Raw genomic sequence first — 19,428 nt, forward strand, 5'->3', positions numbered from 1 at the left:
GCATATTTCAAATAAAGGACTTACATCACACACCAACAGTACCTGCGAAAGAACTCTTCTTTGTGTGTTAAACCATTGCTGTTTTTGTGTGTTGCCTCTCATCAACCCTTTTGTTGGCCTGTTTAACTTACCCTTCCCTCCCTTCAAACTGTTATGCTAAACTATGTACTGGCAAGGTTTAGGAAATTCACCATTCTATTACTATTGTTGGCAAACCTAAGAATTGCAATGACTTGGATGAGAGACGCAGTACCTGGAATGTAGGATTGGCTAGATGATGCGGCCCTCTGCTACTAATCAGCCAATACCTTTTCGGCACTCTGGCCAAGCGGTCTTTGGGGCCCCTGCGACTTGACTTGCAATAGGAAATGCTGGGTTGCTCCAGCCCCCAACAAGAAGCCAAAACCTGAACTAACGATGGTGTTCACGAATGCAGACTAATAAATAGGACTGCTTTAGAACAGCACAAAAGTGGCAATTGTCTTTTCATTAGATGAGATTATTTGCGTGAGTGGATGTGGGTTAGAATACATTTTGAATTGGGATGGTGAACCTCATGCCATAATATGTACAGAGATAAATGATACAGCCTAAGGCTAACTTATAGGTGTTGGTGGGTGGAACTGATGTAAACTATTATAAAACGATATTATTGCTGTGCGGATATGAAAACAAATATATATATAAATATATATATATATATATATATGTATCCAAAAGGCTTTCCTTAAATGTAATTAGCTACATGTTTTAAACAAATTGAGCAAAATGAAATGAGCTCTAATGCAGGTTAGGGTGGATATATGTTTGGAATTCAATATTCCGCTAATCAAATTCTCAGGAGTTCTCTTTAGTTGCTATTTTATGACTTTGAGCTGATAAAAGGAGTCTGATGCCACACAACCGTACAACATAAGTGAGTAACATGTCCTCAATCGGGAAGTGGTATGATGAAATAAAAGTTCAGGAGAAGTCATAATAGGGCCTGATGCAGTATAGAGATGTCACTTGGAACATTTATGTTGCTGAAATGCGAAGGTGTACTATTGCACGGTATCAAAGGGACAGGCAGTGCTGAAAGAGAATTTGTTTTACAAAGGTATTGTGAGTACTAAAGCATCCAGTGGATTGTATAGTAAGAAAACATGTTCCATTACTGATCTGACCTTCTGCATAGGATAAGATAGAGATATTGATAATAATAAAGGTGTACCGTTGGAGGGTAGGAATGTGTGGAAGCAGTACAGTATCCAGATTTCCCACTGTCTCGGTTCTAAAAGTCTCAGTTTCATTACAGGGATCTATAATCCCAAAGAATGGGAAAAAACAAAACAAAAAAACACAAAATCCTGGGAAGGGGGGGAGGGGGGGGGGGTAAGGAAATGAATCATGGAGCTTAACTGGATGATATGAAGGTTAAGATTGCTGTAAAGTTACCTTTCCCAGTGCCACCAGCATTTGGAAGTCAATAGTTCGTCTGTGTCGCAGGAGTCGTAGAATCCCATCCATGTACACCTGGTCCTTACTGAAACAGCCTGAAAATTGGGAAAGCGACACTCAAAAATGTAAACATATTCAGTCAAAATTGGCAGAGTATTAATTCTGCTTCATGCACACTTGGCTCTGCAAATCCTCCCTCTGCACTGACACCAGCCAACCACTCCTTCCATCTCCTCTAATATTCAGGCTGTATCTACTCTCATTTCCACTTGTGTGCAGCATAGTCATTTCTCACTTTCCACTCCCCACACTTACCTAAAGCCATGGTTCATCAGCTGCATTTCTTAGACTCTGTGAGGTTACACCTACATTCACATTTAGTGCAGAATCATTAGCTCGCTACATATCTAGTACTGAAAAGCCAACTGCAGCTCTACTCATATGTAGCAGTCCATCTTCACACCTACACAGGGACCCAGCACCAACCTTCACTGTAATGTTTTCATGCGTACCTTTAACATACCAGGCCAATTAAGCTCCCCCTTGAAAGTCAGTGTGAAAACCGATGTTCTCATCATAGTATTTTGAACTGCAGGGGAGTTCTCCATAACTGCTCACATGGCCTATGTCTACATAACATGCTTACTTGGACAGCAAAAAAGTCATCATTAGAAATGCAGAAAGAAAACTTTACTTACCTTCAGTAAGGATATTTCAGCTAGATACATGATCCTCCAATAGATTTCTCACTGTACGAATGCTCCTTCTAGGCTTCTGACTTGCCCAGATTTTTTTTTCGCCCTAGAAACAACTCCATCTCAGCCAGGTAGCACCACACATACTCCAGCCTCCGCTCTGTCTCTGGATGCAACATCAAAGAGTATATTAGACACCAACCAGCATGCTTCTGTCTGTATCAAAATGTACTGAGAGAGCCAAAATAGCGGCAAACATAGGACATAGTAAGTTTGGATACCTTGGAATTTTATTCATGGCACTAGTTCATCAGGGAGGACTGAAGGTGGTCGTGAATCTGCTAGAAGAATATGTATACACCAGAACTACTGTTACCGAAGGTAAGTAACTTTTCCTTCTGATGGATACATCTTCTTGCTGAATCCTCATCTTAGGAATGAGTCACAAAGCAGTACCTTCCTCGGAGGTGGGACTAAGTGGTGGCATTTCAACAAGAAAATTACCCGTCACTGCATTCCTGAGGCGTGAGGCACTAGGGCTTTCAAAAGTATGCAAGGACCACACAGCAGATTTCTGCAACCAGGGAGCACCAGAAAAGTCATGGAAGCAACCATGGTCCTGGTAGAATGAGCATGAATGCCCTCCCGAGGATCTTTCTTGACCCGCGCATAGCAGAACTCAAGACAGAGGAGCATCCAAAACAAAATACAGTGCTTATGTCAGAGCCCAGATTTTTAAGTGGGGGCAGGATGTAAACCCTCCCTAACCACACAACCCTCACCTGGATGCAACAGCTGCAAGATAGACTCATATTACAAACAGACTCAAAATGCAAGGGAGGAGATTAGGTAAGAATAGTTGTGAGATCTTTTATCACCTCTGTCCTTGTAAAATTAATATCCATATGGAATCACTTGTGTTTACTATTCATGCAAATCCTACTTGATAGGAAGCTGCATTGACATACGGTGAAGATGGCCTTGGGCAAAGTGATGGAATGGCTTCTGTTTAAATCATAAAATTGAGAAAATCTAGTTAAAGTAAAAGAGGCGCAGTTACTGCCAGCCATGCTTCTAGTAAGTACAAAGTGCATATTTACACACCGCTTGCAGGTTTTCAAAACACATAAATAAAAGGCACTGTCATTTACTATGCCAATAGCTTAAACTCTTGCAAATGCAAGACCTATTACATTACAAATGCTTGTTGAGCTCTGAGACGTAGGGGGCAGAAGCCATAGGAAGGCAGGGACCATGATGCCAGGCTGTGCGTTTCAAAAGCAGGAGGGAGGAGGAGGAGGCAGCTGCAGCCAAAACAGACCTCGGTCTTTGAATGCACAGCAAATGTGGCAAGATAAGAGCAAGATTTACAGCCCTATTTACAACAGAGCTCTGTAAACCATGAGCAGTGGTCTCAACTGCTCCAGCCTAAAGTTAAAAATAGTGTTCACAAGCTCTGAGTAACAACACATGTAACAGGGGCAGTCCTTGAAAATGGGTGAGACTTTTAAAGTCTATATCCTGAATACAGTATGTCTCGCAGAGACAGTGCAAGCGCCGCCTAGGCGAGACCTAAAAAGCAATAAGTACTTACAATAGAACAAATAAAGAGATAATGTAGCCACTTCAGAGGCTGCAAGGTCGTGGATTTTCTAACCAACTTACTTTCTGGCCTGAGCTTATGTACTTATTGAACAAGAACGTTCAAGTGCTTGGAAGTGGCTGGAAGGCGAGATGTTGGCGTTTTACAAAATAATCGAATACGCAGATATTTTATTTTATTAAAGGACTATTAAAACATGTTATTGCACACCATGCTAAATCAATAGCCCTCTTTAATGGTCTCAGAAAAACAAGCAACATTAGGCGATAACTCCATGATTCGGTCACAAGACTTGAAGACTCCATTCACATTTATTTACTTATCGGTATAGATCGCTAATACTCCATCGACTGACCGCTGAACAGTCTGTTAGAAGAGAGTGAAGGGTGATTAAATGGTAGAATGTTTAAAATACAAGATATCTTGCGAGCAAGCACATGGTTGAATGTTGGTTCCTTGGTTGTAGCGCTATATAATGTAACACACAAATCAACCTAGCACGATTAACCCTCAACAGCGAACATTTCTCCACTAACATATTTTAAGACACTACTTAAGAAATATTAAATCAATATGAAATATGGACATTACAGTAAATATCTTTAGCGTGCCTAATAAACGCTCGTCGTTATCGTTTTTTTGTACTTGTGGTGCCCAGTTCTTGCAGAAATATTTAAGTAAAATTACTTTTAAGTCAATGATGTGAGTGTGGGAGCGGTCTAAATATTCTTTCAAGACACAGGCCCTCCATCGCATGAAACTCGACTTAATTACTGATTACAACCAGCTGAGAAAAGACGCAAACAAACACTGTGAAGGCCTAGCTCACGGCAGCCATTACTCCTGGAAGCACTTACCAGTCGCATTCCTGAATAAGGCACTGAAAGTTATATTTCTCTATCACTGTTTACAAGCCTGCAATTCCTATGCCCGCCAGAGCACACACTGCCTTGTATAGGTTACAGAGCCAGTGTAGGAGGCACTGCTGATGCGATCTATCATTTAATAGAAAATGAGAGGAGCGCCTCACACCAAGCGTACAGGGCACTACAAAACCAGTAGGGTAAAGACTCCCCCTTGGAGAAACTCTCATACAACAAAGATGTCTCAATCATTCAGAGCACTCAACCAAGTCGTTCCCATATGCACTAAAGATACTCTTCCCCTCAACAAGTACCACCAAGGTTAAAAGTTATACAAAGTTTTAATGTCATATATATGCACCCACAATTGCATCACATCAATACTGAGCATATCAGAATGCTACGTCCCAATACGGTTAAAACAATTACATATCACATAATTATATTAAGCAATTCACTGCTTAACTCGCCTACAATACGACAATGCGGCACAATACAGAACACACAAATGTACAAAAAAAGAATAAAAGATTAAGAAAGAAATGGAAACACCCTGCAAAACAGTACTCATATCTCTTGCGTATGCCGATCCGTTATGTCTATCAAAAACAAGTCCCAATGAAGTAGATATTCTTCATCTATAGTCCCTTGTTGTGAACGGATTCTGCGTAAGAAATCCGTTCACGCGATATGGTGGGTTAGGGAGGAATTCAACCATCTTCTTCAGGACTGTGTAACTAGGTATAAGTCTCCCCCAATATGCAGATAATTCATTCAATATCTACAAAGACATACATATAACAGAAAATTAAAACGAAAGAGTATCACAGTGTAAACAAAACTTTGTGTAAAATCATACTCTGTGGTACTCAAATGCTAATGCACCCCATATTCTCTAGGCAGCCACTCCACAGTAGGGGACTGGGCCTAAAATATTTTTTACCCCAGGGGTCGTGTTTGTTTATGCAATGGGTTCTTGGGGTGGGGTCAATTCCTACCCAGGAAGGGCCCACGGAGAGTAAGTTTGGGCCCACCTTTTTCATTCATACCACTCCCTTCTGGGCAAGGACACCTCTTGCCCCCTCAACTCACCATCATGTAAAAATGGTATTCCAATTCTAATTCTTTCAGAAATTGGAACTCTACAGTCTGTATGCACACCCAGAAGTATAAGAAGAAGTTGGTTCTTAGAACTTTTCCTTTAGAGAAATATAATACATCTATGTATTCCCGATCATCAACCACATGTACAAAGGAATATTTCCTTCCACAGGATACCCTCTCTTACTTTTTCGGGATCACGTAGTATATCCGGAGAAACTGAGGGCCTACACACTCTCACATTAAAATGTCCTTTGTCCTTGCTTGGCATTGGGATACTCTATCTCCTATTCCTCAGGCTTCCCACAGTTGATATTAATATTCATACCAGCTAGAAAAAATATTTCACTGTAAGTATGTAGTGCAAAAGGAATGAGATGGAATAATACTTCATGCAGAAAATACTTTGGGCCTTATTAAGAGTACGGCGGTCCATATGACTGCCGTACTCGCTGGAGCGGTCCGACCACTGCCACACTGCGGCACCATGCACCACATTAGGAGTGTGGCGGTCGGACCCACAAAGGACCTCCACCTCCGCCAGGATCCTGCGGCGGTCAGGCATAGTAATATCCTACTGGTGCCGCTACTGCACTGCCGAGCATATTATGAGTTATGAAACCACCACCCTTTCCATGGTGGTGAGCCCACCATGAAAAGAGTGGCGGTGAGGCAACTGAAGGTGCCCTAATAGGTCCCCCTGCCAGGTGCATATGGAGTGGGGGGGCTGGCACATGTAGTGCCCCCCCCCCCCAGATTTGCACCCCCATTTCCTGCATGGTGTGGCATACTGTGCAGAAAGGTGCAGTGGGTGCTCTGACTGCAGCGCTATGCATGTTAGGCTCTTTTACTAGCCTAACAGACCGCCGCTGTCAGACCGCCGCAGGACCGTCTGCCAGACCTGGATTGAAGTCCTAATCTGGCAGGCGGCAGCATTCTGATTTTGGCAGACCTACAGCGGACGGTGAATTGGTCCGTCCACAGTAGGCCCGGCAAAGTTGTAATAAGGCCCTTTATGTTCATGTCTGAAAATTAAAACAGAACAGGAGCTACGTTAAAGCCCTCCTCTCGAGAACATATTAAATGGCAGCTGTTGAAACTATCGCTCAGCCTTCTTTTCCTTCTCTCAAAGGTTCCACAACTGGACAATACAACAGAGCGAGCATGCGCCTCAGAATTGTAGCCGAATCGAACTTAATGCACCGCCTTGGTTTGCATTACCACTAAGTCCCAATGCAAACTCCTTGCCTCACCCCAGCTTCTGCTGCTGTTTCTATCAAGCAGTCATTGTGCTTGTACACTTCCCCTTGTACATGCTGTTCATACCCCTTCCCATTGTGCGGGGGGTCAGGTGCTATCCGCCCCATCAGCGCAATCGTGGCATCCCAATAGAGTTTGGCCCAGCCACTCATGCTGGCCAAGCCACTCATACTGGAGTCCTATAAATCTTCCTGTAGCGCCATTGAAAGCTCCCCCCAACGTTAATCTTATACAAGGGCGTCCCCTACTTTGGCTCTTACCTTTCCATATAGTCGGAATCCCAAGCGCCTCATCCAACGATCAAAGAGTGGTTGTGTTCGCATCACTGGTTTAAGTCGCTCCACCCTCGCACCTACCCCCTTTCCACTGACTCACATCCATATTGGGAGGGACCAAAGTAGATGGATAAGGAAGTGCATAGAAACACACGCCATATTGGAGTGTCCTATGGCTCACATTCTTCAGTGTCAAACTTATATTGCCCAAAATCCAAGGTTCTTATGACTTCAATGAAATAATATTGTATTCACTCTGAGTCACTAGAACAAACCCATCTGTCTTACTTTCATTCATTGCGAATTTATAAGATAATTTTAGACAAAATTGATTGAATTACATGCACCCTCTGGTTAGTTGTACGGGGAACTCAAATGGCCAAACCCACATCAAACCCAAGCTCTACCTAAAAATCAACAAACTCCGTTTGTTTAATGACCAGTATTACTTTGAAGACCTGTCACAAATTGACAAACATAATCCTCAGTATCTTTTTCCAAAGGCGGCCACCAAAATTACGTTTGGCATCCTCTATGGTTTTTGTAATGCCTAAATAATATGCTAAATCACTGTCATGAAAAAAAGGCAAACAAGTGGTTTCAAAATCCATAGTAGATAAATAATTTAGTTCTGCTTCATAAGGAATTTCATGACGTGTGCCTTGTGTTGGTTTTTGTGATGCCAAATTCAGGAGATCTTGTCTTGCCACTTCTCTTGACTTCTTTGCTGACAGAAATTGGAAAATGTCCTGGAGAAACAATAGGCTTTGGCACCTTTTCGGTTCTCTAATGAGTTCCCATTCTAGACAAGAGATCAGCCTTTCGATTACACGTTCCAGGATGAAAAGCAGTAGCGAATGGCCATTCACCTAAAACAATGACAGTCTCAATTATCTTGCCTGATTCCAGGAATTGTAAAATGTGATGGTCAGTTAATACAGTAGTAACATGTGAACTCCCCCTAATAAATAGTTCTTCCATTTGAAGAAGGCATCACTGTTTGCCAACAGCTCCTTCATGGCATTTGTGTAATTTTCTTTGCAAAGTTTGGATTTCCTGGAATTGTAGATCACTGCATGTAGTTCTGCAGTCTGTGGATATTACTGGGACAACATTGCCCCAACCACTGAACAGAAAGCATCTTCTTCAACAACAAAAGGAGGCTGTAATTGTGGGTGTAGCTAGTCAAGGTGCATTGGTGGAGGCAAACTTCGAGGTTTTAAGAGTCTGAGGTTCACTTCAACAGCACTCCCTTGTGAAAAAGAATAATTTAAGTCACCATAGTTGAAATTATTTTTACAATACACTTTCTAAAAGTTTGAAAAGCCTAGAAATGCTTGTATATCTTTAATTTATTTGGGTGCCGGGGCAACCCACTACTGCAGGTATCTTTTTCAATCTGTTCATATTTTAGAAGGAGTTAATATCAGTTAGCTACATTTTCCTTGAGGTACTCTTGAGGAACTCATTCTCAGCAGCAGCCAAGGCATATACCCTCCTATTAGATATATCGGCTCCCTACACCAAGTTTTTTCTGCAGTCAAATGCATGATATGCTGCAAAACATTCTGGCAATTGTATAGTGGGTTCATTGGTGACTGCAACAATATGTGTTTATCCTTCTGCCAAATTCCTGGAGGGAGATTTCTCCAAGGTTACATTAATGTGCTACTGGAACAATAATAGGCTTGATGAATTTTTTCTTTTTTTTAAAAAAGCGAAAAGTTATGGTCTTAGACCCCTAAACTGATATCAGGATCATCAAGCGACAACCAGCGAATACCTAATAAAATCTTAAATTGAGAGGTGTCAATACCATCAAAAGGTATAATCTCACTATGATTCAAATACACACACTGTAATTTCCGATCTCTAGTTAAAAGTGAACTAGGACCGGAGGTTAATTCTGTACTTTCTATGGTTCTAACATTCTTGGGCTGAATATATTGAATCATCTAACAATGTATAGTCAGTGTGTAATGGGCATCAATAAAGTTTCCTGTACATCCAGAATTCAATATCATCAGCTTTCACAGACTTCTGGGGAAAGCACAACAGTGCAAGTATGGTCAAATGTGCCATTACGGTCTGTAGTATGCTAGCTAAAGTATGCGGAGAAGAAGGGAAGACATCACTTCGACCAGAGCCTCCATCTACTGCCTTTTGTTTTGGTTTCAAGCTGAGATAAAGTTTGATTTTGTGGGACATTTCTTTACAAAGTGCCCTGTTTTACTGCAATGTAAACACAAATTAGCTTTCCTGCATCGATCCGTCTTAACTTTTATTAATGGATCCTTAATACTTCCTATCTATATAGGCCCTTCCTCAGTTTTACAATATGTCTTGAGAATGAGAAAACATAAATCACTACGTCAGTGCTCCTCATTTCTTTGTCTAATCCCATAATCTAATTATAAACCTAAATCAATCAAGGCAGCACAAGTTTTGGACTGTGGGTAAATATGTAACAGTGTGTTCTTCAGGTAATCCCAGAGGACCTTATAAAAGAATGACATCCTCAGCCCTGCCATGTACCATGCATCAGGCATTAGACTAACGCATTTCAGTGTGGGTGTCTGCATCACCGCACTGAACTGGAAAGTGACGCATTTAAGTGCCTCCTGGGCTGTCAATAAGCCAGAGCGCTGAAAAATTAGCACACAGACAGAAAGCCGGTATCATGCGGTCTGCACTGCTTGCAGGCAGGCTTGGGGGTTGGCTCAGCTCGCTCTGGGCTCAGGTAGGTTGCAATGTTACTAATTCACCTGAGTGTGTCACTCACACATAGGGCGGGCCTGGCCACTTGAGGCACGAGCAGGCGGCGCAGCTGCACAGACAGTTTCTGCTCACACCGCGCGCATTGTTGACTTGCACCCGCCCGACTGCCATGTGACAAACCCGTCACCCGCGACCCAGGCTGCCGCCAAAATGATGGCGCCTCCACAGGCACTGCAGCGAGTCCAGCAGAACTGAGGCCATGATCAAAATGCCACGCCAGTCGTCGACTTGAGTCCTGGACTGTGGCTGCTGCTCACGGTGCAGGGGGAAGTCGTGGTGGCGGGCTGGCCCGTATTGTGAAGGTGCTGCAGTGCTCACGCTATTAGTAAGTGTCACACTTACTACCTTTCAGGATCTGTTTATTCAAACAATAGTTGCAGGTTGTATCTGTAGTCGGTTCGATTCTCGCCCGTAGAGAAGCTGACATTCCTTATGGCACAAGAGCTCTTTAACTTTTTTCTTTTGTTTAAGCATACATTGACATGGCTGCTATCAGTTGATATTTTATTATATTAAAATAACTTTAACATTGCCATCCAGATATGCAGTGGTACTTTTTAAATAAAAAGAAAACATTTTATTTGATTATTGTATTTAACATCACTTCTCTGCTTATAACATTCTAGTAGTCTCCATATATGACTAGCCAACATTTTTGCATCTGTGCATGTAGTGTACGCTTTCCTAAATTGGAGCAGAGTTGAGGCAGTCCTGCTGGATTCAGGGATGTTTTTCCAGATCCTTGATGCTTAGATGAAGAAGGTCTACTGCTTGCTTTATCATTTTTTTGATTGAGTTTTTGGTTGCCAGTCTGGTCCGTGCCCGTTTAGCTTAATTACATGTGTTTGAAGACATGATTATAAAGAACATCTCACTAAAATGGGTGTAATTTCTGATATTTGTAGGTTTCCTTCTCCTTCATTGCTTGATTTCCCTTGTGAGAGATGGTCACTGAGTCATTGAAATGCCACTCATAATTACACTGAAATTATGAAAATGTCACACATAGCATCTAAAACCTTGGCAGCTATGCATCCTTATTTCCTTTGGCTATTCGGATTCACCTACCAGCTGTGTATAGTGGGTTAAATAAGTTAGGCAATCACAACTGCCCTGCTTCAAATCCATCATCAGCCATTTCCATTACAAGCGTCTCACACCCGCTCCTTCTTGCTCGGCACTCAGCTCTGCCTGCCCACTGGTCTCCGCGGCATTGCATCATCTGGACAGGGACTAGCTGGAGACCGCAGCCAATGCCGACACAGCCACCTGGTTCGGGCTGCATCATTTGACATGCAGTGCTACATCGTTTTACCGAGGACTGGCTGGGGATTGTGGCAGTCAATGCCAACACAGACAGATGGTTCGGGCTGCTCGGTCGGGCGTTCTTGCTTTTGCGTGCCACAGCCTTTGCGCCGCTAGGACCACTTGTTGTTCCTGCTGATCTGCATTGTCAGGATCAGGGTGTCCTCAGGACAGAGTTTGCTTGCTGGGATTACCCCTGTCCTCTGTGAACGCAGCCCAGGAGGTTTGTGGTACCGGTAGACTGCAGCCTGCTTAGGAGGTTATTGTGGGGACAACGAGGGGCGAAGGGCCCGGGACTCAAAGAGGCTGTTTGGCCATCATAGACTTCCCTCCCCAACTGCATCCTAACCTCTCAGGGAGGAGAAGTCCTGGATGTGAGGCAGGGTGGGAGGTGGGCCTTTTGTCCTCAGCCAGTCGTATGGAGCCCAGTTATGTTATGTTAGAGAAGCTTATAAAGCGCACTTCTACCCATGGGTGTCCTGGCGCTACACACTGACTCACTATAAGTGGGGTGCATAAACCGTAAATAACCAAGTCTTCAGCCCCTTTCTGAAGGAAAGGAGCTCTGAGGCCTTCCTAAGATGTACTGGCAGGCTGTTCCAGGCTTTCGCCGCACCATAGGAGAAACTTTTGCCTCCCCAACTGGCCTTCTTTATTTGGGAAACGGCTACTAGTCCTCCTTCGGTGGAACGCAGCTCTCTGCCCGGAACATACCACTCAAAGCACTTAGTTAGAAAATCAGTGCCACTCAGTGCCTTAAAAACCGTGCACAGTGCCTTGAATTGTGCTTGGTTTGTAACCGGTAGCCAGTGCAATTGCCGGAGACCAGCTCGAGCAGAGGCAAACCTAGGTATCCAAATTAGCAGTCTTGCCGCTGCATTTTGTACTGTCTGTAGTCTGACCAGATGTTTTTTTTTTCAAGTTAAGGTACAGACTATTGCAGTAATCGAGGCGGCACAAAATGAGGGCTGAGACACCTGTCCTGAAACCATCAGCTGGAAGGAGAAATGTAATTTTTCTCAGAGTCCTAAGGCGGTAGAAGCAGGTAGATACCACTCCGCTGACCTGGTCCCCAAAATCGAGTTTATGATCCAGGATCACACCCAAGTTTTTGGCTTTGCCTACAGGAGCTGGAAGTTTGCCCATACCCCCCGGCCACATGTCAGGAGACCAGATGTGTGGATTGTTCCCAAATATAATGACCTCGGTCTTGTCTGCATTCAATTTCAGGCAATTAGAGGCCATCCAGCCAAAGATGCCGTTCAGACAGTCATGACATCTTGTGGCCATCATGTCTTTAGTCCCTCGTTGAATGGACAACACAATTTGTGTGTTGTCTGCATAAGATGTTAATTGCAGCACGAAGGACCTTATCAGTGCCGCCAACTGACTGACATAGACATTAAAGAGCGTCGGGCTCAAGGAGGAACCCTGCAGCACCCTACATGGGAGTGTAAATGGCTTGGATTAGTCCCGCCCCATCTCAACTGTTTGGACTCTGTCCGCCAAGAAAGATTTCGGGAGTTGCCAAGCCTTCCCTTCCACCCCTGCCTTCGACAAACGGTCCATCAACACATGGTGATGGACCGTATCGAAGGCCGCGGACAGATGCAGCAGGATCAGGACGGCTACACCTCCCTGAATAACCGCTGCTCTAACCTCCTCAGTGGCCTTGATCAGGGCCACCTCCATGCTATGCCCTGCACGAAACCCAAACTGTGTGGGGTCAAGCGCATTAGTACTTTGAAAGGAAGCGCTGCGCTGCCTGTTAATGGCTTTCTCCAGCAACTTGGCCGGCAGGGGGAGACGAGATATGGGCCTATAGTTATTGGGATCCTCTTTAACCAAATTGTTTTTTTTTTATTAATGGTAGACTAGAGGCGGCTTTCCAAGGCCTAGGGTATTCGCCCACGTCTATGATAGTATTAAACAAGGGCGTAAGGATGGAAGCCACAACCTCAGGAATGTTTTTAAGTACCGCAGCTGGGCAGGGGTCCATTGGTGACCCGAACCGCAATGCCCGCAGCAGGTTTGTAACCTCTGAGAACTGCAGCGGGTTAAAACCCACCAATCTGTCAGACACCGGCATCACCCCTGAGACACGGCTGGCTGATGCCTCTCCTGTCTCCCCTTGACCCTTAGAAAAGGAAGAAAAGATAGCCTCCACCTTATTCTGGAAGAAAGAGGCAAGCGATTCACAAAGTGCAGGGATACTATGTGAAGTGGGTTTGGTAGGCTTAGTCAGATTGGCGATGGTCCTAAAGAGTTCTTTGGAGGATGAATTGGTATCTTATCTGCTCCGCAAAGTATGCTTTCTTGGTCTCTAGGATTCATTTCTTGTAGCTGCTGAGGTTTTCTTTATATTTTTCTCTATTATTAATGCTGTATTTTTTTCTCCAGACCCTTTCAAGCCTTTTGCACTCAGTTTTATGCTCTTGCAGTTACACTGAGAACCACGGTGCTGAGGGCTGGGCTCTCCTGGGGGTAATAACATTACTTGGCGCAAATTTGTCACATGCGTTCTTAATCCACCCAGAGTACAGGTCCGCTGCTGTGTCAACATTTGCTGGAGAAGTTGGCATATTCAAAGACAGAAAATTCCCCATCTCCGTGCTGTCTATATTTTTCCAGGCCCGGATGGAGTTTCTCTCCCTGGGCTTGTGATTAGGCCTATTTAGCGGGTTTTGACGGAGCATAAATAAATTGCCCAGTGAAGTTCAATGAGCCCAGTGAAGCTCTGTGTACTGAGCTCACAGTGTTGTCCCCTTCCCTTTTCTCCCTCGGCCTCCATCAGCATCCTAATCAGGAATACCTTTAAAGAAGTTGATTTTCCTTCTGCCGACTGTATGGACCATGAAATAGTATTAAGTTGCTTTTGGTTCATGTGCGTAGAGGAGGTGACAGTGGTGGCAGTGCCAATCTGGGAGTCTGCTTAAGAAGGAGGTAGGTGTTTTCTTTTTGTTTGGAGCTCTTTTTCACGTTGATTTTTCCAGCAATGGATACTTCCTCTTGTGGCTTTCCCCAGTGCTTTGCCATAAGAGAGTCCTTCCCGGTGTTTAAAAAGGAAGAGCTCAAGGGAGTAAAAGGAGGAAGACAGGGGGAAAAAAGACAACCACTGAATCAGACTTAAGCTCCCTAACAAATGGTAAAGCACCACGCTCACTTCTTGTCACGTCAATAAGGAACTTTGTTTTTAAACATTTCACCACAGGCTCTCTTCTGTCATCAGACAAGGGGGGCAAGATACCTAGAGAGTTACCCAGCGTTTCCGTTTTGCAACAACGGATGGTGCCCAATCAGTCAATCTTTCAGAACCCCCTTTGCAGTCCAGGTGCGAGAGCCTAAGTAGAGGTCCAAGACTGTCTTCCTCATCGCGCCTGGATTTTTCTTTATCCTCTTCATTACCGGAAGGACTTGAGTCCCCGCGGATAGATCGTAGCGAAGGCTTCCAGAATCAAATTATTTTACCATCACAGAAGGCCTCTTTGATCGGGGAGCCAAACTCTACCTTTGAATCCCTGGGAGGGTCCATAAATATCCAAACAACTTCTTCATCCCTGTTGGATGTAATGTTGCTTATGCAAAAGACTTTGCATGGTATTTTAGAAACTGTTGTGTCTGCGCGATCAAATCAGCATTTGAAAGACATCTGGTGCAAACTTCCTAATTCTGACAGAGAGGTTTTAAATGTTTGTGAAACCACACGCTCAAAGGTTCCTGCTCCGGAGGCTCTATAATAGGAAATCATGAGGCCCAATCAATCCCAGAAGCTTCAGTTTACATCTCTAAACATCCAATGCTTGTGAGGAAAAGACAGCACTTTTTCAGCCCCTTCAAATATTCCTCAAGTTTTTACCTTTCCCGGAGGGCTAGTATCCAGAGTAGATTTCTGGGACCTCTTAATCCATGTTTTGACAAAGGGAAATCACAGACTATAAAGGCAAAGACCTGCCAGGGTGCACCCTCCCTAGATCAATATTTAAGGTCACCTATGCCGCTTAGCAGCCCTTTAGCAGCTGTACCTACTAGTTACAAAGATATAATAAAAACTAGAGTTGAAACTCGATAAGTTATCATTCCCTTACCCTCAAGTGTATGCTCCATGTAAGAAAAGTCTTTCAGACATTTCAGTTAAAGTATTCTCCAAAATTATTCTATCCCTGCTGGAAGATTGAATCTGAGATAATTCCAATTGAGCAGGGGGGCTTCCAGGAGGCTCATTCCACCATAATTCATTGCCTCAAGCTATGGGTCATCATTCAAAAGGCTCTACAAGTTGCTGTTTTGTTGATTTCAAGACAGCCTTTGATTCAGTGGATAGGGACACCCTACGGAGAAAACTTTCCACCTCGGAGATCCAGCTGAACCTCCTCCGTACATTACAATCTTTACACTCTGCCAATTGCGCTCAGGTGGAGTCAGATAAATCGGGTCATCTATCCGAGTGAATTCCCATTAAGAATAGCCTTCAGCAGGGATTTGTTTTAGAATCCTTGCTTTAGAATTTTTTTAGCCGCTCTCCCTACTTTTATATCCCAAACAAAGTCCTTCTACTCTAAAGTAGAGAAACAACATATTGCATGTCTGCTTTATGCAGATGATCTGGTATTGTTAGATTGTACCCCAACTAGTCTGCAGAGGAAATGATATGCCCTCGAAACATAGTAAGCAGAACCAGCTCCAAGTTAATCTAGAGAAGGCCAAGGTATCGGTCTTTGGTAAAAGAGTAAATAAAATGTAGCTGCCATTTAAACACCTGGGTGGTGGAGTCAGTAGACCATTATAAATATTTAGGGTTGACGTTTAAGAGGAACTTAAAATGGGACATACTCTGGGATTGTACGAAACAGAAGTCATTACTGCAGGCCAGCTGTTTGTCCAGATTTAATTGGAAATTTAGAGGGCTGTCCCCCGTTCCTCTCTTGAGGGCCGATGAAGGGAAGATAGCTCCCCTGGGCTTGTATGTTTTTTTTTACATGATTATTTTTATGATTGGGCCCAATTAGAAGAGGCAGTTCTCAGAAGACTCCTGTCGCGTCCACCCGGCACCATGGTCAAGGGCATAAAGAGAGTTCAACCTTACCTTCTAGAACTTGTTGGGATTTACCCAGCCTTTAAGATTTATTAATAGACTCTTGGAGGGCGAAGAAGTGATAAAGGTATCCAAACTTTGTTGGGATGCGATTCAAGGCAGTGAAAGAATGTGGACAAGAGAAGTAAGAAATAGATTAAGTTTTATCAAGAAACTCCATTCCAATTAAGGCACATTTACGTCCTCATCCCCTTTCCCTTGTAAACAGGCATTGAAGGAATCTGCAGCAAAAGTGGCCGGGACTCTTGACCTGGCCTACCGGAGTAAGAATCCTTCCATCAGTTTTTCTAAATCTACTTTAGGCCAGGATATTGTTTTTCCAGATCTGACACAGTTACCTGATGCCGGCCTACGGAATGAAATTAAGGGCAAGAGTGGGATGTAATCCAATCCATTTATCCCACTCTTGTTGGGTCAGGGACCAGGATAACAACGGTCTTTGTCCCAGCCCCCTGAATGTAAAATGTTCTTTACTGCACATACATATGGACTGTGCGTTTTACTTTCCAAATCGTATTAAGTTTAAGAACTTTGCTTTTTAAATATAGAATTGTCCAAAGGATGAAGGCTGTAGAACTGCTGGCAGAAAATCGTTATTTAGATGTGGCAGTGGGAATGGCTTGTTTTTTATGTTCCTTCAAACAGTTTTAACAATGATTTACAGTAGGGGGGTATGGATTGGTCAGACCTATTTTTTACCTACCTAAATCCATCACGTCATGCCCTACAGACTGTATGGCGGATCATCTATCAAAGATACAAATAATTTCAGCTAAAAAGACTTGTCAGTTGTATACTATAGGATCATTAACTAGAACAAATGGAATTTTCAAGAGGGTGGCATCACCTGTCAAAACGGCTACCTGTTTCAGAGTATCTGGACAAGACATGGGTCGAGATAAAAATAAAGTTACATTTGTTTGATTAATTATTAGAAGCTCTTGGCTGTACCTCCAAAACATTCTGGAGGTGCCAGGGACACTGGTGTTAATTTTACAATGAATGGATTTGGAGTTCCTCTAACTCCTGGGGCAGATGTCGCCACTGATGCAGCAGGAGATGTAAAAAAGGAAAGGACTTAAGGTGGAGTGGGTCCCTGAATACCTTCTGATCCAGTTTGTGCTGGCAAAAGAGTTAATGGTGTATGCAAATGCTCAATACTGGCATGTAAGGTGGCATTCACTGTTCTAAATGCAGCCTCATTTAGTTGTACATTTTCTAAAGCTTTAGAGATGAAGATCAGCAAGGCTAGCAGCGCTTTCATTCTGCCCAGATGTGAGGAATTTGTGGGCTACTCAATCTGTCCAAGACAATAAATGTATGTGGGAGCAGAATGGAACCTTTTGTTCCCTTCAAAGGGGTGCAGAAGCTGTGAGTTAATCTCAGAGGCAAACCACCTCAATATTTGGGGAGTAGTAGAATTCTTGTTACCTTCTGTCCTTGTAGGATCAATATGCATTTGAGAATCATTCAAGTATACTATTGAGCAAAACCTTCCTGGTAAGAAGCTGCGTTGACAAACGGCTGAGATGAGCCTGTCAAGGCATTGACCCAGCAGTTGTTGGAAAGGATATGGAAGGAAAAACCAGAGTAAACTGCCTTGAACTGTAATGGAATATACAAAACAAATACAGAATCTTAATGATTCTAACAAATACTACTCTGAATCTCTAATTCCCTTTTTCTAATAGGACTCTCCGCGCTCATTTGGAGACCTCCTTTGTCATCACCACCACCATCTGTATGATTCAACACTGAGAGAGAGAGAGAGAGAGAGTTGCTAGTGTAACACTGGAGAGAGGACTTCGTACTCTTCACTGTAATAGTTGTGGTTACCTTATGTATTTCTCTTAGGTGACCCGACATTCGTGGAGAGACTGTTTCCATAGTACTAGACGTGGTAGGTAGCATCTGCACCCATCACATTGTGTAGATAAGATAGGTCCTTTACATTAGGTCCTGAAGAATTGCCGAGGATCACTAGGACCGCGAGGCATGAAACATGTTGACCCTCAAGAGTTGAGCATAGCTGAACTGAATCCTTACGCCAGCAAGCTGCCACTCTTAGTTTGTTTTTAATAAGGTGGATAGCCAGCCTGAATAAAAGTCATATTTTGGACTATCCAACTTGTTTTAAACCACCTACATTCACTCACATCTACACCACTAGGCCCCCACACACACACCGCACCATACAGCCAGGAACAAAAGATCTCCGCTAAAGAGCCCCTTTATGGGTGCCCGTCGGGTATTGCAGCGCCGACCCGACAAGGAGCAGGTCCATATGATGAAGCATGACACCTAGCTTGCTGGGTGTGTGAGGACCCTAGTTCCGACAAGAGGAATTCCCTTCCTCTCCTTTTGCGAACCTGACTAATCTTTTGATTAGAGCAAAAACCAAAGGAAATGATGGACGGAGTGTTGAACATTGCAAGCACTCACCCCCAGTCAACTGATCTGGGTTTAATCCATCACCGTTCTTTAGCCCACTCTGCCACCCCAGTTCAGACATGGTCATATGCAAATCAGTCTGACCCTGTGCCTCATGGGAACAGTTCAGCCCGAACTGCCAAGCCATGTCTTCCCTGGACCGGAAACAAGCTTCCTAGGACCGGTTTCTGGCATTCAGCAGTCTTCAGCCAGGCTTGCTTGAATCTAGTGGCAAAGTGAGCAAGGGACTCACGTCTGAGCATACCCTGCCAACTTATGGCGAACAAAGCAAAAACCAAAGCTGAAGACGGCTGAAATGCCAGAAACCGGTCCTAGGAAGCTTGTCTCCGGTCTGATTTGCATATGGCCATGTCTGAACTGGGGTGGCAGAGTGGGCTAAAGAACGGTGATGGATTAAACCCAGATCAGTTGACTGGGGGTGAGTGCTTGCAATGTTCAACACTCCGTCCATCATTTCCTTTGGTTTTTGCTTTGTTCGCCATAAGTTGGCAGGGTATGCTCAGACGTGAGTCCCTTGCTCACTTTGCCACTGGATTCAAGCAAGCCTTGCTGAAGACGGCTGAAA

General features: G+C 43.8%; 1 protein-coding gene across 2 annotated transcripts in view; it reads right to left on the bottom strand.

The window, feature by feature from the left end:
• MATCAP1 (microtubule associated tyrosine carboxypeptidase 1) overlaps positions 1 to 19,428 on the bottom strand; it is a 153,189-nt gene that overhangs the window by 50,271 nt on the left and 83,490 nt on the right. For both annotated transcript variants that reach the window (XM_085639170.1, XM_085639169.1), the window contains exon 6: positions 1,438 to 1,535. In XM_085639170.1, coding sequence (XP_085495296.1) covers positions 1,438 to 1,535 — 98 coding nt within the window. The remainder of the gene's footprint in view (positions 1 to 1,437; positions 1,536 to 19,428) is intronic.

The sequence above is a fragment of the Triturus cristatus genome, chromosome 12 (genome assembly GCF_964204655.1).
Source record: "Triturus cristatus chromosome 12, aTriCri1.1, whole genome shotgun sequence".
NCBI classification, from domain to species: Eukaryota; Metazoa; Chordata; class Amphibia; order Caudata; family Salamandridae; genus Triturus; species Triturus cristatus.